The 26,736-nt window shown below is 34.6% G+C and overlaps 7 protein-coding genes and 1 pseudogene across 8 annotated transcripts; 3 read left to right on the top strand and 5 right to left on the bottom strand.

Moving 5' to 3' along the window:
- Positions 1-2,404: 2,404 nt before the first annotated feature.
- FAF4 (FANTASTIC four-like protein (DUF3049)) lies at positions 2,405-3,431 on the bottom strand. The gene has a single exon (XM_010436754.2). The coding sequence runs from the start codon at positions 3,409-3,411 to the stop codon at positions 2,515-2,517; it is 897 nt and encodes a 298-aa protein (XP_010435056.1). The 5' UTR covers positions 3,412-3,431; the 3' UTR covers positions 2,405-2,514.
- Positions 3,431-5,736, top strand: LOC147949475 (uncharacterized; the record flags this gene model as incomplete). The annotated part of the gene is made up of 2 exons (XM_087463532.1): positions 3,431-3,560; positions 5,660-5,736. Coding segments are annotated over 2 exons (207 nt in total), but the record flags the coding sequence as incomplete, so codon positions are not given.
- On the bottom strand, positions 5,426-9,258 carry LOC147949474 (protein disulfide isomerase-like 1-3). Its single transcript, XM_087463529.1, has 10 exons — positions 9,220-9,258; positions 7,695-7,840; positions 7,305-7,428; positions 6,827-6,992; positions 6,616-6,734; positions 6,455-6,533; positions 6,194-6,282; positions 5,963-6,088; positions 5,811-5,873; positions 5,426-5,691 (listed from the first exon to the last, which is right to left on the bottom strand). The coding sequence occupies exons 1-9, from the start codon at positions 9,256-9,258 to the stop codon at positions 5,838-5,840; spliced, it is 924 nt and encodes a 307-aa protein (XP_087319655.1). The 3' UTR covers positions 5,426-5,691; positions 5,811-5,837.
- Positions 9,259-13,050: 3,792 nt separating this feature from the next.
- LOC104718809 (putative ATP-dependent DNA helicase CHR12) lies at positions 13,051-18,474 on the top strand. The gene is made up of 12 exons (XM_010436641.2): positions 13,051-13,519; positions 13,783-13,945; positions 14,115-14,179; positions 14,286-14,474; positions 14,828-14,977; positions 15,082-15,477; positions 15,564-15,823; positions 15,914-16,132; positions 16,258-16,465; positions 16,553-16,706; positions 16,822-17,427; positions 17,520-18,474. Exons 1-12 carry the CDS (start codon positions 13,316-13,318, stop codon positions 18,239-18,241), a joined length of 3,336 nt encoding a protein of 1,111 aa, XP_010434943.2. The 5' UTR covers positions 13,051-13,315; the 3' UTR covers positions 18,242-18,474.
- On the bottom strand, positions 18,453-19,342 carry LOC104703622 (RNI-like superfamily protein). The gene has a single exon (XM_010419665.3). The coding sequence runs from the start codon at positions 19,258-19,260 to the stop codon at positions 18,598-18,600; it is 663 nt and encodes a 220-aa protein (XP_010417967.2). The 5' UTR covers positions 19,261-19,342; the 3' UTR covers positions 18,453-18,597.
- Positions 19,343-21,570: 2,228 nt separating this feature from the next.
- Positions 21,571-23,315, bottom strand: LOC104703612 (ribosome assembly protein 4-like). 2 transcript variants are annotated; one of them, XM_087508261.1, is made up of 7 exons: positions 23,196-23,315; positions 22,971-23,043; positions 22,645-22,755; positions 22,273-22,556; positions 22,137-22,191; positions 22,002-22,058; positions 21,571-21,899 (listed from the first exon to the last, which is right to left on the bottom strand). In XM_087508261.1, the coding sequence occupies exons 1-7, from the start codon at positions 23,234-23,236 to the stop codon at positions 21,816-21,818; spliced, it is 705 nt and encodes a 234-aa protein (XP_087364387.1). In that variant the 5' UTR covers positions 23,237-23,315; the 3' UTR covers positions 21,571-21,815. The 2 variants fall into 2 exon arrangements, with proteins under 2 accessions (XP_087364387.1, XP_087364395.1); XM_087508269.1 differs by lacking the exon at positions 23,196-23,315 and having other exon boundaries at positions 22,971-23,038.
- Positions 23,316-23,475: 160 nt separating this feature from the next.
- LOC147949473 (notchless protein homolog) lies at positions 23,476-24,414 on the bottom strand. Its single transcript, XM_087463524.1, has 5 exons — positions 24,268-24,414; positions 24,115-24,196; positions 23,940-24,017; positions 23,711-23,836; positions 23,476-23,618 (listed from the first exon to the last, which is right to left on the bottom strand). The coding sequence occupies exons 1-5, from the start codon at positions 24,412-24,414 to the stop codon at positions 23,476-23,478; spliced, it is 576 nt and encodes a 191-aa protein (XP_087319650.1).
- Positions 24,415-24,789: 375 nt separating this feature from the next.
- On the top strand, positions 24,790-25,860 carry LOC104703603 (U4/U6 small nuclear ribonucleoprotein Prp31 homolog pseudogene; annotated as a pseudogene).
- Positions 25,861-26,736: the final 876 nt, after the last annotated feature.

Raw genomic sequence — 26,736 nt, 5'->3', positions numbered from 1 at the left:
TAATATTTTGAACTAATATAAGTCATGTTTTGAACCAAAATATATATAGTCTTGGCTTCAGAAATGTGCAGATCTTAATTTTGTCCGGACTAATTAACTAGTCCTCCGAACCTTTAAACAATTAGAATGTGAATGAATAGAATATTGGTTGTTTAGTTGTTAGTTGTTAGTTGTTACTACTTTGTGAAAATTATATATTCCATGATGTTTCCCTTATTAAAGCCATGAACTATAATTCATTTGGAAAAAAAAAAAATTAATTTGTATAATAGTTTTATTAACCGGTCAAAGAGAGCGACAACTTAATTAAAGAATCAAAAGGCATCCCACCATTGCTTAAAGAAGACTCCATTAAAATTACATATTTATTTCGTTGTTTTTATCTGAAAGGAAACAATATTAGAAGGGCAAATAGGTTACACACCAATCCTTTTGCACTTCTTAGCCACCAAGAAAACAACCACTTCTACTTTTCGTGATTAATTCGTTTAATTTCTTCTCTATATTTACATATTGTTGCATTGCATCATCTCGCTTTATATGTATTTTTTAAATATATTAAGGTCTGACCTAATTTCTGAAACGTACCAAATAAAGGATTGCGTCATGAATCATATAAGGCCAAGTTGATTAGGGCAAATGGATTAGATCGTTTTAAAAGGGTGGGAACTGGACATGGCATGAAACTTTATTTGTGGCTTTTCTGTTTATATATCCTAACGTGGGTGTAAAATTTGGAGTAGCTTATTTATATGAGAGACACACAATATGTATAGCTAACTTTCAAAACAAAGTGAACACGGCCGGTTTTGTTTGGTTTTAATTCCAGTATATATTTATATACACAGCATTATTATCATTATTATATATATATATAGCATTATTAAACAATTTGTAAATTGTTTTTGAGAAAAATCGACGGCTTGTAATAGATAAATGTTTTTCTTGTATGCAAGTCTAAACATTAAAAAAAAAAAAACGCAAATGGATAGACGCAGATCCCATGCAAACTACTTTGCAGAAAAAGAAAACGTGAAAAGGATCGCACGTATACATCAAATTTCAAACCCCACTCAAATTAAATTAAAAACTAATGATATTGGTTTCTGCCGGGTTAAAGCCTATAAATTAGATTACACAAACTTAAAATGTATAAAAAACGAGTAGTCATCAAAAAGAAACATACATATCAAAGATTTAGGGGTTTTCAAAGTGGACCTTAATGTTTGCAAAACATAGAAAACAATTAAGGCAAACGATGCAGGTTTTTCTTTACCAAAAAAAAAGGATGCAGGTTTTTTATGGTAAGTAAAACCATGCAATTTGGCATTTACAACCATGTAGTATGTACTTAGGTAATAAATCAAGTTAATCTTTTCATTACCTGCTGGATGCATGTGCTAATCTAATAAAAGATGAATAAGAAAGCATAGTATATATTTTTAGACCGGGTCTAACATTATTCTTTCCTAAATAAAGTTGGAAAAAAGTGGTCGTGGATTTTATTTTATTTTAAAAAGAAGCAATAATCTTTATGGAAAAGATGTGGTTCTACATATTTTTACATTACGTATGAGGTACAAATTAATAACTAAAATTTTGGCAAAATTAACGAGTTTGAAAAACCAAAAGCTTCCTTTTTTTCTTTCTTGTGGGGCTAAGAGAAAGAGGCGGAGACTCGGAGAGCTTTTTAGCATATATATGACGTCGTCATTGTACGGACACAATTTAGTCACTTCTCTCCTTTGTTTTTTTTTTGGGCATCATAGATAATCCCTTGTCTATTTCATATTCTTCTATATTCGTATCATATATATATAATTACATCATATTGTATAAGTTTGATTACCTAAGAACGCCAAACTTTCACAATCTCGTTAGATATATGACAAACCGTGATGAAAATGAAGGCTTCAGATTCTAGAAAAAATGTGGTAAGAAATAAGAAAATAAAAAAACATATTAATGAAGTGGATCGGTATCTTTTCTAACGTCCAATAAGATACACTTTCTAAGTCTTAGAGATATGATTCATAATTGAATTTGAAAAGAAAAAAACGTGGAAACAAATAACAAGAGAAGACAGAGGGGAAGTGATATGTGTTCCCATGATGAAGGCATCTTCGTGGTACAATCGTCCCTTACCCAAATCTCAGTCTGCCACTTCATTCGGACAAATCGTGCAATCTCTCACACCTAACCAAATTTAACTAACTGTTTAACTCTTCTCTAATTTTCCTTTACCTAAATTCAGTTTAATTGACATAAAAGTAAAACAATATAACTTAACTAGCTTAAGTCATATTTAGATAACGACTAATTGAATACTATAACATCAGAATTTTTAACTGGTAAGCCCAAACTCAAATATTTATGTACGTAGCAAATTAACATAGCGAGTGAATAATTAAAAAAATAAACATTGTTATTAATAGATAACAAAATGCGGGAGAAAAAGGGTGAGAAACTGTGATTACAGAGAAACCAGAAAAAAAAAAAGGAAAGATTCTTTTCTTAGGAAGTGGCAACACAGAAAGATTCCCAATTTAGAAATCCTCTGTTTTCTCGATCTCCTTCAATACATCTTCTTGATCTTTGAACTTTCTCAACACTCTTTACTTCAATCTCTTCTTCATCGTCTTCTTCAACTTCTTCTTCTTCCTCGTATTCTGGAATCTCTTCTTCATTATTTGTCATGGTCTCGGTTGTTTCTTCTTCTTCTTCTTCTTTCGTCTCTGTCTCTATTTGGTCATCAGAATCAATCAATATTGCAAGTCTTACACAGCCATTGCTTCGGTCCTGAATGCACCTATTACGCGGAAGAGGTTTCGCGGCCGTCATTACCAATCTTCCATTTTCACGGTGGGACTTGACTTCAATGCAATCAAAACCGCTCATACTTGTCAAAGGTGGTGGAAGTGAAGCCATCATACTTCTCCTCTTATCTTGTCGTGATGATCTTGATGTCGCCGAAGTAGTTTTAGTTTCCATTGTTTGTAATTCGGATGAAACCGAGAACAAATATTCATCCTCATGAATGATATCGGAGCCCGTCTCGCTCCCAAGGCTCTCAGTGCACAACGCTAAGCTCTCATCGCTGAGAGTTCTACGCGAAGATGGAGATTGAAATACTGATAATGTCTTCTTCTCTTCATCATCAGAGCTCGAGTTTGAAAGGGACTCGAGGAAGCTCCAACTTGCCGAGTTAGATTCCGGCTTGGGACTTGATGAGGACAAGGAGGCTGCATTAGTGGTAGTAGTGTTGTCTTGTGGAGTAACGGAAGAATCTTGAAAATGGGATTTGAGAGGTGTGGATAAGTGAAGATTATTAGGAGAAGAGAGTCTGAGTCTTAGAGCCCTCGGCTCAAAGTGCTGAGACTCAAAGTAAGATTGATATACAACAGTTGCCATGTGGTTTAAATTAAGATGAAAATTTCTTGTAAGAGATTTTGTTGTTGAGTGGAAACAAGGAAGCAGAGAGAGACAAGTAGGAGAGAAGATGAGAGAGGCTTTGGAAGTGAATTTGAGGGATAAGGAGAGGGAGAGGGTGTCAATTTGTAGTGCCAAAAAGTTACCTTTTTTACAAAAATAATTAAAGAGAAAAAATGAGAAAGAATTGTTTAGTATAGTGTATAGAGAGAGAGAGATGGTGGATAAAGAGCTTTTTTCCACACTACAACTTGAATAAAATGAAAATTATTTATGTATGCCACATAATGTATATGGGAATAAATATATATATTTATTAAAAGGTGAAGGAATAGAATAGGGTCACTGTACAGTTCCATAGTGTAAATATGCATTTACAAATATCGTATTTTCTTTTCTTCTTTCTTTGTAGTAAAAAGTGACAAGCAACTAATGTAGTATTGAAAGAGAGCTTGGGCAATCATAGTTTTGCACTTAAATAGCAAAAAGAAAGAAAAAAGAAAGAAAAAAAAAGATGTGATCGAGTCAGAGTCGAGGAAAGGTCGAGCCTCGTGCATGTGATGTGGCCAGAAAGAACCCACAAAAAGAAGGAAGGGAAAGTCCTATGAATGCAGTAAAATCATATCATCTTCTTGTTTGAGAGCACATGTATTTTTGGACCCAAATAAACAATATTTAATCTTGGTCATGTCAAATTGAAAATCCGAATAAAAATTAACCAAAAACTACATAAATTTTAAATTGTTCAGAATATAGATTTATATACAAAGACACAAAAATCAAACAATTTTATTTATAATGTAACTCATTTTAAATTAATGTATATATATAAAAATATTAATGTTAATAACAAAAATTGATTAACTATAGCTAAAACCTTATTTAATCGAATTAGACTAAATTTTGTTTCATTTATGTTGCTTTATGTCATAAACTATAACCGAATGAACCCTAGGTTAAAGTCTTAAAGATACGTCGGAAGTTATGTTAAAAACAAAATGTTGAGTGGAGTAGGGTGTTTTTGATCTTTGTTAGCTAGTATATGAGTAAGTAATTTATAAGCTTTTGTTATATTCCTTTTTGTCTATTTTCACCAAAATTTAAAAGAACCCGACAATGAACTGATGAACAACACATCTTGTTTCACCATGATTGATAACGAGAATGACTCTTTATTAAACAAAAAGATTCGTGTGCCGGCTGATTCTTAAACCCAATTTACCAACATGATAACAACAGCCCAACAATTTTGAAATCTCTTCCATTAACCACAAAAGCATAAGATTATGGGCATCAATCTCGGCGTTAACATCTAGATAGGAATGTTTCGTGAACTGAAAATATGCATGCATCATCCACGGAAATAAAAGTACTATTAAAAAAAAAACAAAGTGTGTCAAAAACACGCTTACCCAACAACACTGTATTTGAATGCAAAGAACAAACCCCATTTTCCGCCCACTTGTTATGACCTAAAATGATATAAAATGTCCCGAAAATTGCATTACTATATTAGAAAGAAATAAAGGAATCAAAAACATAAGTGGATTACTTAACGGGTTAAGAGGAAGATTGTTTCAGCTTCACTAGATCTATATTTTTGTACTACAACGCTAATTTCATGTTCTCTGCACTACAACAAATATCTACATTGATAGCACTAGAGAAACGCTATAATACATTATTAATAGCTTTTTCACAAACGCTATGTTAGGCCACTGTTATCGTAGGTATCACACATACGATAGCGCCAAATACGTATGCTGTAGAAGAGTCTTCTACCATAGCAGTACTGAAATGCTTTGTTATCACATTTTTCTAATTTTTTAAAATAGTGTTATAAGTCATTTTACACGCTATGTTAGGAGTTTCTACCGTAGCTATATTATAACACTAGATTGTTAAACAAAATTAATGCTATTTTATATGTCATAGTGTTTTTTTACAATTTATTTAATTAAATTTATATTTTTTATATTTCATAAAATAATCAACATACATAACCTTAATATTACATTAACCAAAATAAGTCTTACATAAGTGCCACCAAGTCTTAAACAAAATAAAACTAACATTACAAAGAAACAAACTTTACATGAACAAAATAAAACTAACATTACTAAGACGAACTGCTTCCAACCTTCAAGAGGGTATGTCAAGGTCTGACCAAGCAATCCAGCGACAGACCCGCATACAAGTTTCAGGGAAATGTCTTTCTTATGGTTTGCAGGCACATGGTGTTTCATCTCTTTCGACATAGAACTTCAAACCAGCATAAGGGAAGATCACAAGCAACCAAAGAGGTAAAGAAATATCAAATATTTTCTGAGTCTTAGTGAAGGAAGAGATTTAACAAATCCAAAGTTATGGTTTGTATGTACCTTTGCTGAACCAACAACCTGCACAACTTAAACCTCTATGAGCCTGAATTCAGCAGATGAGATCTGAAAAAAGGGACAAAAATGCAACATAGAAACACGAATCACAGATAATGGTGAGGGTGAAGCCTGAAAATATATTACAAACTTTTTACTTTTTTGTACAACGTCGTGAGACTAGAATCCTCAAAAGGCAAGTAACCAGTAAGTAGCACAAATAGTATCACTCCACATGACCACATGTCTGCCTTTGCCCCATCATAGTCTTGTTCAGTAAGAACCTTGGGACAAAGTAATTAGATATTTGTTAATTTGTTTTGTGGTATCACTTGCATAACCAGAAACAACAAAACCGATTCACAGATATTTCACACCAACTACTTTACCTTGGGGGCAGTGCCGGTAACACCAAAGAATCCAGAAACTGCTTCTCCATAATCCTCATTGTCCATTTGCACATAAACAAAAACAAACTGCAGACAAAAGAGAGGATTGGCTTTTTGACTCAAGTTATCATCCACCTCTCCTTTTGGTATATATCAATCGCCACTTATAATTATTGCAAGAGGTGATTTTATTTTGTTTTATAATTGTTCCAGAAAGAGAGCAAAAATGACCACAGAAAATTTTGAAGATAAAAGTTATCTTTCCCTTGAACGACTTAGCCACCTCCCTCAGAGTGGGAAGGTGCTTCTCAGATTCATTTGCCTTGGCAAAAAGAATGAGCTGACAAAGGTTTTTAAAAAGGCCATCTCATTAGTTAATCGCAATAATAAAAGAAAACTTTAAAGAGACAGACGGTCTTTACTTGGTTTTTCACTGAGTTCTCGAAGATCAGTGATGCACCTTCCCTAGTGAAGTTGATCACCAATGGGACTTTGTTAGCGGACACAAACTCTGCAATAGCCGTTTTAGTGAAATTTCCATCTGCCAAAAAGAAGTTGATGAGACAGACATAGAGGAAATCTAAGTAGCACACAAAAAAGAAAAAGAAAGGTAATGTATTTGAGGAGTCTTACCAAAACGGGCAAGTTTCTCATCCTCCTTTTTCAGTAAAACTAAGGCAGGACGCTTGACTTGGGTTTCTATATCAAATAGCTTTGCAATATCAGGGCTTGCAGTTTGGTAAAAACTGAGATCGTCTTCCAGTCTGGATGCAGCCGCAAGCTCCTCACTCTCTGACCCCTGAGCAATAGAAAATGGCAGTAAAGGATATATCTATATATAAGTAAAATATTTCACACTTGTCAATCCATCATCTTACAACTCTCTGTAACACAATGTAAAAACGCACTAGAGAGGAAGATAATAGCAACTGTTCAATATACTGCAAGGGAAATCACTTGTATCTTTGACATACCAAACATAATTCACTTACTAACAACCCCTTAAGGTCGGGAAAAACAAACAACAAGACATAAATCAACAACCTAAACCGTTTCTACAAAACCATTCCATGAACTAAGGAGAATATGATCTTCATCAAGAACAAATAACTAAACCTTCAAGAGAAGCTTTAAGCGGCTCCAAGAACTCTGAAAAATCCATTTCGTCTAAAGCCTTAAACACATAATCAGCCTTCATCGTTTGTCTCCTTGCATCTTTACAAAAATCATTTGCCCTATCATTCACACCCAAAAATTAAACAAAAATTAACAACAGTAAACTCAACAATCAAACAACATCAACAATAACCCAACCTTGGAACTGCTCAATTGGAACCCAAACGACGAAATTTCAGAAACTTAGGGTTTTATAAGGCGTACGTACGTGGAGGAGAGGTAGTAGATGAAGATCCTCGAGAATGCGAGCAAAGCTTCCTTGTGAATACTACCTCTCCTCCGACAGCTTCTCCTTCACTGCATTTGGATTCACTGAGTCCTTTACAGCCCAACAGCCCAAGGAGATCTACGCTTGCCGGATTCTTGGTCCTCCACTTCTGTGGTTTTCGCAGTAGCGAGAGATTTTGCCGGAGAAACCAAAGCTGCATCCTCTAAATTCAGATCTGTTGGGAGAAGGGCCAGATTCTTCGCCTTGGCAAGAGATTGGGCACTAATCTCAGAAAGAAACCAATTTGGGTCGGGAGAGAGTCGAGTGACACCAGATTAGACTTTACTGAAGCTCCAACAATTGATACCGTTGATGGGGACGACGACGGTTTAACCCTTGGCGAAGGAGAGTTTCTAATTTTTTTTTTCTTTTGAGATATGTAATAACCTTAATGTTTTAAAGGTAAGTTTTTTTTTTCTCTATGGACTTAGTTCACATACGGCGCTTAAGGGAAAATTTTCCCCAAATATTGGCGGAACAAGTCATTTTCACTTCCCGCTTCATGATTTTTTGTTATAGTGTTGTTTAAGTGTTATTATAGAGTAATCAACAAAAAAAGTTATCTTTCATAACAGTTACGGAAAATAAGCTATTGTCATGTGCTATCAATGTGGATATTTCTTGTAGTGCTGGGACATGCCACAGTATAACTAATAGCTTATATTGTTGAGTATTGGAGTGTGATTTTCTTAACATGTGAAGTCTCAAATATCGCCGGTCCATATGTGTCAGGTTGAAGTTTTTATAGAGCGGAATTTCGAAGTTAAAAAAAATTATAATTAGAAAATTTTAACCATGTTATTTTGAGTATTTCACCCATGAATTCGTTTGTACTTAATAGGAATTATCTTTATTTATTAGTTATCGTGGGATTTATTTGTAAAGGATAAAAAGAGAGAAATATTCTAGAAACTTTCAAACGGTGAACATGCATGTATAGTGAAAAATTTGTATAAATTGGTAGTAAACGAAACACTTACATAGAATATCAAAAATATAAATTGTGAATGTTTTTTTTTTCTTTTCTTATTTATTCTGTCCTAAGATGATCGGTTTTTATACATATACATATAATTTTCCAAAAAAAACTACAGATATGTATATTATATAGGTCCAAAATTTAATTAACCTCAAAAACTTTCCGCTTAAGAAAGAAGACCAGTAGTTTAAAGCCACATAGGTTTCTACTTTGGAATATTCTCTCTAAAATTCAGGACATTGTGGTTATAAATAGTAATCCAGGTTGGGTTTGGTTGTATTAAGTTAACATCAAATTTGTCATTTTTCTCTTTGGCTAACCAACACTAAGTTGCTTTTTTCACTCTCCAAGTCCAACCCATGTTACCCCTATAAAATCGTACGGAGTAGCTTACATAATATTAGACTCGTGAATCAGCAATTGATTCCCCACTATCCCTTTCCCTCTTCTGTCTTCACTGTTTTTTCAGATGCTTACGCTATTAAATAATGTACGAAAAACCCTAATTTAAACCCTTTTCTTTCTGAAAAAGAAAGGGACAAAACAACACTTGCATTCAACCTTTACAAGTAAATAAAACCCCTAAGGTCACTCACTACTCACTATAGCTATCTTTTCCTTAACTCTAAGTCTCTTAGCCATGTGAATGATGATATAAAGTAATATATATGTTCTATAGCAACTGTGTTCGCATTTGATAGTTAAAACCTTTTGTTTATATATGCAAACACGAAACTTTTTAATTTCATTACGCAACAAAAGCAACGATAATGCAAAAAATCGTATAGATTCTAGAATAAGAATGTTCAAGTCGCCAGGTTCTCTTCAAATTGTTAAGGTCCTGATAAATCTATAGAAACAAGACAAATGGAGAATACTAGTCTCAGAAAATAAATTCAAAAGTTCTTTTGTTAAATCAATCAAGACTCGAAACTATATACAGAAAACCCTAAGTTCAAATATTGAACCAAAAAAACTCGCTAATCTATAAAACACTCTAAATCACAAACCTAATTAAAATAGGAAAACGGCTGTAAAAAATAATATAAATAAATAGGAAAACTACTAATTAAATAATTATTTAAGGAAAACTAGCAAACCGATTTTTTATTTTTCCATATATATGCTCTTGAAAGCTTTGAATAATACTTAATGAAAACACTAAAATGTTGTCAAATATGTTTGTAAACACAGCAAATTAAACATGTAAAAGCACAATTACATTGGACCATAGCCTTTTCTTTTACCGTATAACTTGCAAGAAAGAAAGGCTTAGCTAGAACGTGTAAGCCGTTCCTAATTTTGTAAGTGAGTGGGAAAGATTTTGAGATTCTGGGTTTCCTGTAATGGAAAAGCTTTCCCAGTTTGTGTACTGTGTGTGAATAAAGAAATGTGTATACAATAAGAGGCTAGACACCATCGATGAACTGTGAGCATAATAATATATATGTTATGCTAGTTGTGTGTTGTATAATGATCACTTTAACTAGCAGACCAAAACTTTCCTGAGTTGTATAGCAGACATGAATTCACAAGTAGACCTATAAATTATAGTTTCTCACAATATTTGATGAGACCATGCATAGGGGGTTTGGTACGAAGAATACCTTTGATGTGTATTATATATGACAAGTAGATCTCAGTTTTTTCCATTTCCTATTAAGTTCTTTTCCAAAATTAGTACGCAGCATCTAGTACTAGCTAGCCACATTTACATTATGTTCCTAGTGGATGAATATAATGATGACCAAGCAAATACTCAGTGCACTAACATATATGAATCAGAATTTGGGTATTCGCATTACCAAGCAGATGCGAAGATGATTTGAAACAACATAAATGTTAATATACATTAACGTCTTCTTGTTATCTCACCCCAAATCTTCCATCCAAGCATCTTTAATCACATAACTTTTTTTTGGGCAAAACTTTAATCACATAACTTTTTTTTGGGCAAAACTTTAATCACATAACTAAACTAGTAAACTTTCATTCTTATCAAACTTTTTTCGTGATAGAAATATTATAAATCCCAAATTTAAAAATATGATACCTAACTAATATGCAGTGAACTTCATTTATTATTAGTTAGTTTTGATGTAATTCCATATATTCATTATTGATCATCTTTGACGTTCGTCTAGTATCAAAATCCACTAAAATTATGAGCTTAAAGATTCATCATACAAAATGGGTATCATGGAGAGAAGAAAATCATAATTGTGTTGACAACACAAGTTACATATCTACAAAAGTTTTTTCGTAATGTGACATAATCAATTTCACATTCAAATATGGAAACATGACAGCGGTTGTTGGTACATATTTACAGTTTTTGGATGAGATAATTAGTTTGTATTTTTATTTTTTTTAGAAAAGTCGAAAATAGAATTTGCACTATTATTATTTATTTTATTTGTGGGTTAAAATTCCACATTATATTATCACCCTACAACAATGTAGACAATTCCTCATTTTGTTTTTCCAATCTCTCCTTCGCCATGAATGAATCAAGAAGGAGATGATTTATCATATATAGTTGACACACACTATTGGAACGATTATATAAAAATGAAATAAAAATAGAGGATCCTATAACGTAAGCATGAGAGAGTAGAAAGTTATGACATAATTTAATCAAGAAAAGGTCGAAAAAGGAGCTGACCTGCAGACGTAATCTGTCGACAAATATCAATCTATACATACCGAGTCTTTGATCACCACATGTGGTCCTAAATTTCGAACCAACGCATAGAGAGATGAATTAGAAAGTAGCATAGCAACCTTTGGCCGCTCCAAACGATCGTGCTTTGCCTTTTGATATTGTGTCCTATTACTAAAAGATGTTTTTATTATTTTAATAAGTTTTACAATTATTAAGCGAATACCGACAGACGACACAAGCAAATTAAAAGTATGATAATTTTATATACGAAAATAATTTGACTTTGTTGTGTCACTCGAGCCCATGATGCACACACACACACACACACAAAAAAAAAAAAAAAAAAAAAATAGAGTGAAATACGAATCGTTATCCATCAATATTAGTTATTTGTTTCAACTAATGGAGGATCTAAAGGCACAGAATACGTCATACCACTTGAAAATTTAGTGGAGACAGAAACTTAAGCATTACGTTTTTGATGCAATATACCAAACTACCAATATATAGTGTGGTTATAAATTTATAATGTAAAACGAGAGTGTGCATCTTTAATCTAGATGTGTTGGCATATTTGAAAGCCTTTCTTTCGGAGCTTTCCAAAGATCCAATTTCATTCGGATTCTGCGATTCTGGATTTCGTCCAATTTCTTGTTTAGTTATATTCGAAAAGAATTTTTCCAAAAAGAAAAATGTAATGGAAACACATATAATCCTCCGAAAATTAACTTAATGCTATATCGAATCTGAAACACATGATTCTAAACCAAAGTGTACATCTCATGGCTCAAAATGGTTTGCATAAGCAAAAAAACAATCTTTTTGACTATGTAAGTTAGTGGAGTCTTTATGAGCCACTCCTTAAACTTTTAAATTCTGACCATGCATGAATTAAATTTAAAAATCGAGCTTATAAATATATAAGCAATGCTTACACATGTTAAGGAACCATAGGTCACAAAATTAGTAGACAAAGAATAAAAAAAAAAAGAATTTTATGTATTGGCCACATAGAGTTATATTGTTTGTCTCCTTTGCTTTTGTTTGACGCATGACATCCACATGAAAATATCATTCTCATCCATAACTATTGTCTCACTCACATACCATCCAAGTAAACTATAACTTATACAAAAGTAGATGTCAATTTATAACAAAATAAGTGTAATTTGGATAAGAATAGTGATTCAAACGAACAAAACACAGTCATGGATTATGGATACTTATCAATCTATTCCATTACTACTAGCACAAGGATCCTTCGAACCATCCATTGTAAAGGTAATATTGGCTAGCCAACATAGTAGCAAAAAGTTGACAAAACAAAACAAAACAAACAGAACTAGTTGCTACACACAAAATTCATTAGTTAGTAACAGTATGCATGCAATGTAATTCACAACTGAAAAAGAAACGGGACAAAGAATCTTTAGGAAACAACATCTCTCAAGAACAAACAATCAAATTACGATTTTTGAAACCACAGGGGTTTTTAATAAATTCGAATGGACATAACTCATCATCTATTGTCGGTGTATTACTGTCTTTTCTCGGAATCGCAACACACAAACAAACGAAAAACACTCTCCTCATTGCACGTGCGTCACCACGTGCTTCTTTATGAATCTGTTAAAATGTTATTAACCAAAAGACTCATATGCAAGCCCAATAAGCACCCATTGGTGTTGACGACCGATTGGGTCCTAAATAACAAAAAGCCCATTAAGAAGCAGGGGGGTAAATATGTAAATAAACCCGAAAGAAGGAATGGGGAGGGATGTGTTTGGAGGTGAGTGAATCGTAAACCAGATTTTGCAAAATTTTATCTCTCCGTCTCATCTTTGTCTCGGTCTCTCTCTCTCTCTCGAGTCTCGAGTGTTGTGTGAGAGAGATTTTTGAGAGACACAACTGATTTTAGATTTACAACCAAAAAAAAAAAAAAAAAAAAAAAATACAACAACAACAAAAAAAAAAAAAAATCAAAATTTTGCGATAGTTGAAATCGAAAAGGGTGGAGGGATACAAGTTCCCGCCATGGTGGCTCAGCAGCTCCAAGAGAGATGCGTAGTAGAAGAAGATCCAGTTGAGACCACCAAGTCTTTGATCTGTGCTCTCAATTACATCTCTCGTGACCTTCCTTTGCCTCCTCACCTCTTCGCCTCTGTTTCTTCAATCTACCATGGCCCTTCCTCCTCCTCCTCATCCGATTTCTCTCCGCCGCTGCCTACTTCTCCACCTGTAAAGCCCCCTTTCTTTATCTCTTCTATAGCCTCGCTTTTGATTTTGTGGCTTTTCTTTTTGGGGGGTTTGATTTTGTGGTCTTGTGATTTGTTTCTGTAGCTTAGATTTGAGTTTGTTTGATTCAAAGTTTTCTCCTTTTCGAGTTTTGCTAGTGGAAATTAGATTATCTTCAGAGTGGCTTGTTTGTCCATTTACATTTTCTAAAGGCTTTTGCTTTACTTTTGTGCTTTGGTCTTTGTTTTTTGTTTTTTGTTTTGCAGGGGAACAATAATTTGACTCCCTATGGAGGTGATTTGATGGGGGAGTTTGAGGATGCTCTTTTGAAGCAGAGACCAAACAACTCTGAAGCAGACTCTCGATTGAGAGATTTGTTGGATACTCGGAATAAGAGTCATATCCAACGCCGCTTATCCGAACTTGAAGGTTATAATCGTCTTTATCAATTCTCCTAACTTATATATATATACTTCAAAGCAGATTCTCAAGTTGTGATTTTGTTATGCTTGGCATGGCAACGTTGTTTTGTTTGTAACTGGATAACTATTCTTCAAGGGGAATGCTTACTCTTTGTGTGTGTTTTTTTAAAAATCAGAATTACCTTCCACTAGAGGTGAAGACTTGCAGGCAAAGTGCTTACTTGAGCTTTATGGGCTTAAGGTATCGTCGTCGCTAGATGTTCTTTCAGTGATTTTTTGTTGTTTATGTGACATTGGTTGTATTGTGATATCTTTGACATTTGACACTTTACCTTGGTGAGTCGCAGCTACGAGAATTGCAAACCAAAGTTCGAACCAAGGTGAGCTCGGAATTCTGGCTACGTCTGAACTGTGCAGATGTCAGTAGCCAACTATTTGACTGGGGCATGATGCGGTTGCCTCGTCCTTTTTATGGTGTTGGAGATCCTTTTGCTATGGAAGCTGATGATCAGTTCAGAAAGAAGCGTGATGCTGAGGTCCGTTACATTTTCTTCAGCTACCTATTCTTCTACTTAAACCTTTCTTTTTTTTCTTTCTGCTCCCGGTTTTGATTTTCTTACCTTATGATTAAGATGTCTTCCTATGGGGTAGCATATATGATTGGCATAAGGCCACTTTCAAACTATGTCTCATATATCTTAGCAGTACAACTAGGCATAGGCAAAAATATATCACTAGATTCAAAATTATTGGAACTCATTTAGATGGATTTTAATGGAAGTGACATGAAATCTCTACTCAATGATCGAACTGTGACTCATTTAGATACATTATTCACAGTTTTCAAACTTCTTGATTTGCAACACTGATATGTTGTGTCTTTGATCAGAGGTTATTACGTTTAGAAGAAGAGGAGAAGAATCTGATTGAAACCGCCAAGAGAAAGTTCTTTGCAGAAGTACTTAATGCAGTTCGTGAATTCCAATTGCAAATTCAGGCAACTCAAAAACGCCGTAGGCAAAGGAATGATGGTGTGCAGGTATGATATAGTTTACGTGATTATTGTGACGGTAGTTCAGTTATCCTTTATTACTATGAGTAGACAAACTTTTAAACTTATTTTTCTTTTAATTATTTAACCAGGCATGGCATGGGAGACAAAGACAACGAGCTACCCGTGCTGAAAAGTTGAGGCTCATGGCCCTTAAATCTGATGATCAAGAGGCGTACATGAAACTAGTAAAGGAGAGTAAAAATGAAAGACTAACTACTCTTCTAGAGGAGACTAACAAGCTCCTTGCTAATTTGGGAGCTGCTGTTCAACGTCAGAAAGATGCTAAACTTCCGGAAGGCATTGATCTACTGAAAGACTCAGAATCTGACTTGTCTGAACTTGATGCTCCAAGAAGTGAACCATTGCAGGATCTGCTTCCTGATCAGGATATTGATATAACTGAGTCTGACAATAACGACGACTCTAATGATTTACTAGAAGGACAGAGGCAGTATAACTCCGCTATCCACTCAATACAAGAGAAGGTAATGTTAATCCTTATAGTACATCTAGTAGCAGTACGGTTAATCCCATTCAGAGACCAGTGGATTTAAGTAGCAATATATAACAGGTGACGGAGCAACCCTCCCTTCTAGAAGGTGGGGAACTACGATCCTACCAAATAGAAGGGCTCCAATGGATGGTTTCTCTATTCAACAATAACCTGAATGGGATTTTAGCTGATGAGATGGGTTTGGGAAAAACGATTCAAACAATTTCTTTGATTGCATATCTTCTGGAGAATAAAGGTGTGCCTGGGCCTTATCTGATAGTCGCTCCAAAAGCTGTGCTACCAAACTGGGTAAACGAGTTTGCAACATGGGTACCAAGGTATATTGCAGAGAATCTTTCTTTTGGGGCTGGGGACTTGCACTGGTATGAATGTTATGTCTGAAAATCAGCCATTTTGTTCATTGACAGCATTGCAGCGTTTCTTTATGATGGGCGTTTAGAGGAAAGAAAAGCAATAAGGGAAAAAATTGCAGGAGAAGGAAAATTCAATGTATTGATAACCCATTATGATCTTATCATGAGAGATAAAGCATTTTTGAAGAAAATTGAGTGGTACTACATGATTGTTGATGAAGGACATCGGCTGAAGAACCATGAATCTGCTCTCGCAAAGACTCTGTTAACAGGGTACATCTCTATATTCATTTGTCTCAAGTGAATGATGTTAGCTGGTTTATAGCTACTTTGATTCTCCTCGAGGATGATGAGAAATTTTGAGTATATTATCTAATGAAACTTTATCCTTGGTACAGCTATCGTATAAAACGAAGACTTCTGTTAACTGGGACACCCATACAGAATAGCCTTCAAGAACTATGGTCATTGCTAAATTTTCTCCTTCCTCACATCTTTAACTCGGTTCAGAACTTCGAGGAATGGTTTAATGCTCCTTTTGCTGACCGTGCTAATGTCAGTCTTACTGATGAAGAGGAGCTCTTGATTATTCACCGTCTGCATCATGTGGGTTCTATAGCTATCTTTCCTTCAATCTCTTATCAATTTTTGCATGCAATGTTTTAATGATATATTCACTCTATCACTTTTCAGGTTATAAGGCCGTTTATACTGAGAAGGAAAAAGGACGAAGTAGAGAAATTCCTTCCTGGAAAGACACAGGTCATATTGAAGTGTGATATGTCGGCGTGGCAGAAAGTGTATTACAAACAAGTCACAGACATGGGCAGGGTTGGCCTTCAAACAGGTTTGGAGCCTAACTCACTTAAACCCTCTCCATTATTTAGCATTCATCTTTTGGGGTTAAGAAACTGAATCAGAAAGTGAAGCTGAATTTATGCAAACGTAATCATCATGTGCAGGATCTGGGAAATCAAAGAGTCTGCAAAATCTAACGATGCAACTAAGAAAGTGTTGTAACCATCCCTATCTGTTTGTTGGAGGAGACTACAATATGTGGAAAAAACCTGAGATTGTGAGAGCTTCAGGGAAATTTGAACTCCTTGATCGTCTCCTTCCAAAACTGCGCAAGGCTGGACATAGAATTCTTCTCTTCTCCCAAATGACCCGTCTTATTGATGTTCTTGAGATTTACTTGACACTTAATGATTATAAGTACCTTAGACTGGATGGTACCACAAAGACAGATCAAAGAGGGCTTTTACTGAAGCAATTCAACGAGCCAGACTCTCCATACTTCATGTTTCTTTTGAGCACGCGTGCTGGAGGTCTAGGTTTGAACTTGCAAACTGCAGACACTGTTATTATTTTTGACAGTGATTGGAACCCACAAATGGACCAACAGGCTGAGGATCGAGCCCATCGCATAGGGCAAAAGAAAGAAGTCAGAGTGTTTGTTTTGGTTAGCGTTGGCTCTGTTGAGGAAGTAATATTGGAGCGTGCAAAACAAAAGATGGGCATTGATGCCAAAGTCATACAAGCTGGACTTTTTAACACAACTTCCACTGGTAAGTCTGCTCGAAAGAACAATGTGATGGCTTCTGCTTTGTGTATCGATATGGTAATCTCTTGATGTGGGTTTTTTTGATTATATCAACAGCACAAGACAGAAGAGAGATGCTTGAAGAGATCATGCGCAAAGGAACAAGCTCGCTCGGGACAGATGTCCCCAGTGAGAGAGAAATAAACCGGCTCGCGGCTCGTAGTGAGGATGAATTTTGGATGTTTGAGCGAATGGATGAAGAGAGGCGAAGGAAGGAGAACTACAGAGCCCGTCTGATGCAAGAGCAGGAAGTCCCTGAGTGGGCGTACACTACTCAGAGCAAAGATGACAAGCTGAACAGCTCAAAATTCCATTTTGGGAGTGTCACAGGTAAGCGAAAACGTAAAGAGATCGTTTATAGCGACACACTAAGCGAGTCACAGTGGCTGAAAGCCGTGGAGAGTGGTGAAGACCTGTCAAAACTCACTAGGAAACATAGGAGAGGTGAGAAGGCAAGCAACACAAAGACACCAACGAGTAAAAAGGCAATAGAATCTATCCCAGTAGTGAGTGATGGAACCAGCGAGGAGGAGAACGAAGAGGAAGACGAAGAAGAAATACCACAGGAGATGAGTGGAAAACAGAGAGTGGAGAAGTCTGAAGAAGAAGAAGGAGAAGAAGAAGAAGAAGAAGAAGAAGAGGAAGAAGGTGAAGAAGAGAATGATGGAAAGGCAATATTCAAGTGGAATACTCAAAAAAAGAAAAGGTCAAGATACTCTTTTACGTGCTCTTCGTCTGACTCTAGAGCTCAAAGTTCTAATGGAAGTAGACGAAAGTGAAGAAGGTGAGGTGAGATCTGAGTTGAGTTTGGTCTCTTCTTCAGTCTTCTACATGTCTGTGTGTTTGTAGAAGTATTTAGATGTTCTTCTTCCCAATGTAACTTATGTCAATCTAACATGTAATACATTTATTTTATTTGGTCTCGTGTTAAGTTTTGTATTTTCTCAAAGTATTACTAAGTTATGTTTCTTCTGTAGAACGAATATTTGAAATTGAAAACCCTTTTCATCAATGTTTATAATATTTTTCTCAGAAGAACTATGTGTACACTTGCTAAAATATGGTATTTGATGAAAGAGTTTGATTTTAAGAAGTAAGATAGCAGCAGCACAACTCTCTATTTGTACAATACAAACTAATAATAGATAAAATAACTCACAAATTCATCTTCAAAATCTTCAAGATCATTCCTCTCTCTTAAATCATCATCATCATCCACATAATTACCTTCGTTCTCTTCATAATCCTCATCGTCTTCTCCAAAAGAGTCATTCTGCATCTCATCCAAAGGTCCAAGTAACTTAGGGCAGTTCTTGAATATCTCTTTGACTTCCTCAATGCCTCTAACAGAGATCATATTCCCATCAATGTTCAACATCTTGAGACTTTCTTTCGTGACAACCGTATGAGCCAGATTCAGTGCTCCTCCTCTTGTCAGTTTATTGTAGCTCATATCAACATATTCTAACTCCAAGTCTTCCATACTCTCTACGATGTCAACACATCCCTCGTCTTCGAGATCATTCTGAGCCAAATTCAACTTTTTCAGATGTCGCTTTGCTGCCAAACAAGCGGCGATAGCTGGAGCCGCCTCATCAGTTATGTTATTACCGGCCAGTTCTATAACTTCAAAAGATGGAGCAGAACTCTTGAGAGCGTTTACTATAGCTATAGCACCTTCATTCTCTAGATTGGTATAACTTAGGTTAATAACAGTTAAGAAATTAAAGCTCGGAAATACTTTGCTCATAGAAACTCCAACTTTTATGTCATGATCCATTAGATAAAGTTGCTTCATAAATGTATTCGTTCCTCCTAGGTTAAGCTAGTGCCTACCATATTCACCACCCATGAGCTCCTTTTATTTTTAGTTTCGACCTAGTGTTATGTAAAAAAAAAATAACCTTAAATACATAGTTTATATTTTTAATAATAATAATAACAGAGGTGTAATTATAAGATTACTGAATATAATAAAATCCAACAATCTTCAAGACATGACAAAAAAAAAAATTGTATGTCTTTAATATTATCTATTGTTGGATGATAAGCCAATTTAAAGGTTAATGTATATCCAGTTTAGTAAATAATGCATCAAGAATACTAGATTATAGTATATTGAAATTTATAAATTTATGATAGAATTAATTCAGTTTGAGAGAACATATAGGAATTGATATAAAATCCATTTAAATTAGATTACATACAGAATTTTTTTTAATATAAATTTCATAAAATAGTATGATATTATTAAGTTTAATATATTACATATGTCGAGATCATATAATAAATCTAATATATACAATCCCTTTAACCTTTTCAAGCTTTATAATTTTTCCAACAATCATATCTAATAAGAAATGTGATGTTACAAAAATAAGAAATGTGATGTTAATTTCTCAAAAGAAGGCAAAACTAGTTATAGTCTTTCTTTACCAACAATCATATCTAATAAGAAATGTGATGTTACAAAAAAAAAGTTATGAGAAATTTCAGAGAAAATCCCTAAATAAAACTCTAAATTCCAAAGCATCCTGGAATTCCAGAGAGATGAAAACACAATCAGCAATTAGAGGAAACGAGTGATGAAAACTAGTTTCCTTAACCAAAAAAAAACCCTTGTGCAGTGAACGAGAATGAGATTACTTACGCAACAATCAGATTAAGCTCCTACGCAAGAGTGAGTGACATAAGTAGGTTTTTGAGCCGTTATTTAAATACTAGATTATGTCCCACGCGTGGCGTAGATTTGAAATTAATATAACAAAATATAATTATATACTTTTAAAGAAGTATAGTAAATTATAAAATAAATTGATTATTTAATAGTTCATATTACATAAATATTCTTTTAAATACACATATCTCAAAACTTGTACAAAAATTATTAAAAAAAAATTCCCTCAATTGTGGTTTTATAGCTTTCTTGGTTCCTTTAATATTGTTTCCACTGTCCAACAAATGCAAGAAAACTTACCTATTATTTATTATATTATTAGATTCATTATGAAAAGAAATATTATTCGAGATGATTAATGAAGTCATATATAAAAATTATATGAAAATGATTCAATTATACCAATATAAGTAAGACCAAAACCTAACATATATATATATATATATATATATATATTTACAATTCACAATAATTTGGTTTTAATATATTTATATAAACATATTATATATATGTAAATTAACTATATACTGATAAATGATATATGATTAGCATAATATTAATAAGTGAATAGAAATTTAAAATTAGTTTCATGATAATTTCATGTGAATTATTTATCTTAAAATGAATAAAAAATAAAAGCAAAATACAAAATATGCGACATATCCTAAGGATGACAAGTAGAATTGAAAATAAAACTATACATTTTGACATTAATAATATTGGAATAATATATATGTAGTACTACTATCCAAAAAAAAATTAAGAACAATTTAGATGATAGAAAAGTTAAATATTTCATCATATTTTAAAACAAAAATATCACACATATATATATATATATCATATCTTACATGTATATATATCATACACACATATTGAACTTCTTATAAACATAATAGCATATGCTAAACACATGTTAAAATCGTTTTTAAAAATAAAGTATATAATAATTACAAAAATGCAAAAATGCAATAATTAAATATTAATATCTTTTATTTTTATTCTATTTTTAATTGTCATTAATCATTCATTAGAATGCTATAAATACTATGTAGGTTAAAAAAATAACATAAACATAAATAAATAATTGCAATTAATTGAAATTTAGTATCTTCAAATATGGATATGATTATAAATATGAGAGTTACACAATATTTGATAGAATATGTAAGTTAATACAATATGTGAAAAATTCATAAAAATAAATTTTCATAATCTTCATGACAAAACAAACCGGCCCAGTTATATTTAAGTAATCGGGGTTTTACAGTCCTCTACTTCCTTAATTTAGTTCTCATCTTCTTCTTCATGAAAGCTATAGCTATCGGTACTCTGAGTCTATCACCTTCCTATCCTATACACCACCTCCGGGCTCTCTTATTTTATTATAGAGGAAGTGTCAAGATAAGAAAATGTAAATATGTCTTGAGGTATAGGAAAGAGAACTTTTGAGAAAATGTAAATATGTCTTTGACTTTATTCTCTCTCACCTAAAATGACCAGACTGATAATCTGCTGCATACTTACTACTAAACATAATAATATAATAAAGTCTTAACTGTACAGGAACAAACACACCGATAAACATCTCATTTATTTATTAATTTAGCGAGAGCCAACGCTTCAATGTATTGTTATTAACTATTGTAATAAATCAAGCTCCCGCTGCTACCTCTTCAACCCACCCATAGCTTCAAACATTCATCTCTCCCACCGGAAACTACTCTCTCGCCATCAGGACTCCAATCCACTGCAAAAACCTATCCACACATGGAAAAAAACAAAAATTAAAGTGATTGGCATTTTCAAGCAGGCCGGAAACATTAGTAATTGAAGCTTTCAAAGTGTTAGTTTAATAATACCTCGCCCGAATGACCAGGAAGATATTGCATTAACTTTCTCTCCAAAATATCCCAAACCTGTTAGAAGCTGAGGAGTGAGTACTACCTTCATATATTTTGTTGTGTATGAGGTTTAGGACAAAAAAACAAAATTACCCTAAGGGTAGAGTCACCGCTACCACTTAAAAGCATCCTACTGTCCGGGGACCAACTGCGGTTACAAAGCTAATTTAATTAATAATTAGTGGAAACATGAAAAGGGGAACCAATGTTCTCGAGAAATCTACCCAACCTGATCTGAAAAACCCGACCAAAATGGCCTGTCAAATTTGCAAAATACTCGCCCGTGACACCATCCCATATCTTGACAGATTTATCAAAAGACGCACTTGCAATCCACTGGCCATTAGGTGAGAAACACACATGCTTTACTACATTATGATGACCGTTCAGCATATGCGTTTTAGGTTGGTCGCTAAAAGACTGTTTCCAAAGAATCATTCTCCTGTCATCAGAAACTGAGACTAATTTTTCACCGGACTTTCCTTTTGCTTGTTCGTATCTTTTAAGCGCAGCCTATATAAGCAAGCAAACGATATAGGAAACAAGGTTGATGGACAAAAAAAAAAAAGTCAAGGAATGAGGGATAGCTATCCCTCAATACCTGTCTAACTTCTTCAGGTGAAGAATATTGTCTTCCAGTGTGGTCAAAGGCTCCTGTCCGGAGAACGTAGTCTGTGCTCAATGCAAGGGAATTAACCGAATGTGCATGCCCCTGAAGTAACAACAGAATATGCAGGTTCAAAATTAGGCTGCTAAAAAGATATACAAGGAGAACCTCTTCACAAAGGACAGGTGAATGCTGAACATGGGGAAACGCATACGACATCCAGGTCCAGGCTATTTCTACCGTAACACAGTTGGGCACCAGGATGGAAACAGCCAGAAATAAACACAAGAGAATATGCAGGTTCAAAATGAGCGTTTCACCTCCAATTTTGCTGCCAAATATAGAGTCCCATCCGGAGTAACTTGCCACATCTTTACTGTACAATCTTGACAACTGCCAAACACAGAACAGACATTTTTGAATAGCAAGAAACAGGTGATCGAGAGGAATTAGCTAGTTGGCATTGATACAAGTAGTAGGGACATGATGTACAACATAAAAGAGGATGATCAAAGCATTACAAGTCTAGAAACAAAGAAACATACCCTGTATATATAATTCCCTCTCCCCCCCCCCCCCCCCCCATATGACACAAGTCACACCACTGAGACAAGTTAGGGATTTCTTAAGTGTAATGTCCCATATCCTTGCATCCACATCTTCGCAACAAGTTACAAACCGACGGCATGGGTAGTTAAGGTGAACTGGTTCCCACGAGATACTAGTAATCGGATACTTGTGACCCTGGGAGAAGTGAAGTGTTTATCGATCAGTATCACTCACAAGGAGGTTGCACAGCGTAACCAAAAAAAGAAAAGGACAAAATCAAAACGACGTTACTATAAGGGGGCTGCCATTTAGCTGTCCAGTTTCCGGTATCCAACAACAGACTTTACCATCTATACCACCACTAACAAGGTGCTTACAATCCGGAGACCATGCGACGGCTACAACACATTTCAAGTGCCCTGAGAATTAATAAACGCATATCAGAAACAGGGTGAGGGTTATTAGAAGAGGAGAGAGACAAAAAACCTTAGAGATAAAAAGAGATTTGTACCTATGCATCTAAACAATGGAGTTTGAGTGTTGAGATTCCACAGCCGGACACTCCTATCAACTGATCCACTAGCTAACTGCGTACCGTCCGGACTAAATGAAACACACAGAACAGAGCCCTCATGACCTAATAAATATTTTTTAAAACAAACCAGTCAGCTAATTTATGAAACTACCACTAGTCAGTCAGGTAGTTGAAACGGCAGAGAGGAAGGAACATTTTGACATACCAGCAATGGTAGCAGAAACATGGTTAACAGGGCGAGTTCGGGGTCGATACGCTATCGTCAAAATATTCTCCACGGACACTGAATGCACACAATTTTCCAGAGCATCATCATCGATACTACTATATCACAGCGCGCAAAAAAACAAAAAACAAAAAAAACAAAAAAAAACAATAACCTTGCTCTATCTCCAAGTAAGTTCCGAGGGGTAAAACAAGTTCCTCATCTGCTACATAGAAAGAGTAGGGCAAGTTCTCCTCCTGAAAATTCCATGCAACCATAAACAGGGATTACTAAAAACTCAGAAAAATCACTCCTTTATCCTTCAAACCAAGGACAGGAAGATTCTTGCGTTGTTGAGAAATCTATTGGTTAGATGGGTAAGCTGCAAAGGCCCTGTTTGGAGAGGGACATTGATAGGGTCGCCTAAAGCAATTCCAGCAGGATCCACTAACCGACATATCACCATCTCAGCCATGTCTTGTGGCTTCGGACTTAAAAGAACAAAAGCCAAAAAAAAAAAAAAAAAAAAAAAAAAAAAAAAAGCACAGATCTGCGACATAGAAAGAGTAGGGCAAATTTTTAAAATTTACAATAATTCCTTGACTTCTAAATTTCCTTTTCTTAAAAAAAAAGGCAAAATAATAAAGTTCATGTTCCTAATATCGATAGAATTGGAAAGTTTGGATCGGTTTAGGATTAGGACTCTTATTCTCTATCCTATATATACATATATATATATATATTCTAATTGCTACCATACATGACCAACACAAGAATACACATAGAAAATCAGAGATCTCTAGGGTTAACCCTTTCGTTACACTGAGAGATTCTCTGCTGCCTGCGAGATATGGCGACTTTTGAAGATTCTTTCCTCGCCGACCTTGATGAGTTATCTGACAATGAACCCCAATTAGAAGAGAATGATGCTCAGAAGGAAGAAGAATACGAAATAGAAGAAGAGGAGGAGGACGAGACTACCTTTAGTTACGATGATCTTGATAGCGTTTTTAAGATACAGAAAACTCAAGAATTTTCTGATATTATGCAGAAAGTGGAAGAAACCCTAGATTTTGATTCTGCATACAAGGAACTCGTCGATTGCAATAACCTCTTAGTTAAGATGGACAAGGAATTTGCCATCCTTCACAGCTTTTTCCGTCACAATTACAGACTTAAGTTCCCAGAAGTACCGAACGCAATTAAGTATGCTCGTATTGTTAAAAGTTTCCACAAGACGGATACTGCTGCTGCTTCAGCTGCTATGTTTGAAAACGTTCAGGAGAAGACAATAGAGGCGTGTGATCGAGTTCTTGATCTTAACTCATCGAAGAAGAAAGTTGCTAAGTTTGTCGATATGAAGGCGAGGTTGATCGCACCGAATCTGTCTGTGCTTGTGGGAGGTAAAGTTGCAACTAAGCTCATGGTAAGTGCTGGAGGTTTATCTGCACTTGGTGAGATGCCTCCTACTTGTAATGTTCAACGCGTTGGTAACAAGAGGAAGAGGAGTTTTGTTGGGTCTATTAAGGGTTTTTTGATAGAGACAGATATTGTTAAAAACACGCCTCCTAGATATCAGGATGATGCTTGTGGCCTCTTGGCTGCAAAGTTGACTTTAGCAGCCAGAGTTGACTCTGATAGAGTTAACTCTAATAGAGAAAACTCATCGGGGGCACAAGGAAGAGCTATGAGAGATGAGGTTCTCGAGAAGCTTGACAAGTTACAAGGACGACCTAAGCAATTAGGTGCTGATTCTTCTGGTACTACGTTTTTTGAAAGAATGAGTAAAGAGCAGTCGAGTCCTCAGTCGCTAGAGCTAGGCGAAGATGATGAGACTCAAAGCAAGTACTTCTCGAAGTTTGGGACATTCTCCAAGATTAATAAGAGTAATTTGGCTGGAGACGAAGATTACATGTTTTGAAAACCGAACATTAATTCTCAGCCTCATCTAGAAGATGATCATCATGTAACCGTTTTTACTTTTGCAAGTCTAAGTTTATTTAAGTTTTTTTTTTGACAACAAGAAAAGTTTATTTTAGCTTGTGTAACATTTTTTCAATTATATGTTCTATATATACATTATTTTAAGGATTTTGATATTACATTTTTTTTCTTATATAATTTAACGAGTACCAGACCGGACCTGCACCCTAAAAAAATTTGAGGCGTGTTGGTTAACCTTGAATTTATACAAGGTTACTATTTTTTTTTTTTTCCTCATACAAGGTTACTCTTTAATAAGGTTTGTCAGTTGTGTAAATTTAAAATTTGTTAAATGTTGTCTTCTTACTATTTTTGTTTAAGTACATATGGTATAGAAAAGTTTCCCAAAAAAAATTATATAATCATGATAAATTACTCATACAGTTTGGTTACTTCAGATTGGTACTAAATGTATTTGGGACTCCGATTATCATATTCTAAGTTAGCGTTTATGTTTAAAATAATCACTTTCTTAATTAGCATAACCATCATCCCTTGACTTCCATCTCTCTTCCTAACAACATCTTCTTCTTTCTCTTTTTTTGCCACAATCGTAACAACAACTAAAATTTTAATTTAGAACGATATTTTACTAAATTAATAAAATAAGGACCGTTATGGTCGGCCACAAAGCAAACGTGTATGAGAACAAAATGCAAAGAGATATACATACCATTGTCGTATAAATTACAAAGCACATGAAAATGAAATCTTGTGAGGCACGAACACGCTTTGCATCCTAAAGCTTTTTAATTTAATGCAATTTTTTTTTTTTTCCATTGAAACAACTACAAGCAGAGAAAAGTGAGGAAAC

This window comes from Camelina sativa, chromosome 1, assembly GCF_030686135.1.
Source record: "Camelina sativa cultivar CO46 ecotype springtype chromosome 1, ASM3068613v1".
Taxonomy (NCBI): Eukaryota; Viridiplantae; Streptophyta; class Magnoliopsida; order Brassicales; family Brassicaceae; genus Camelina; species Camelina sativa.
Note: the sequence above shows the minus strand (reverse complement) of the source record. Positions and strands in the feature narration are given on the sequence as shown.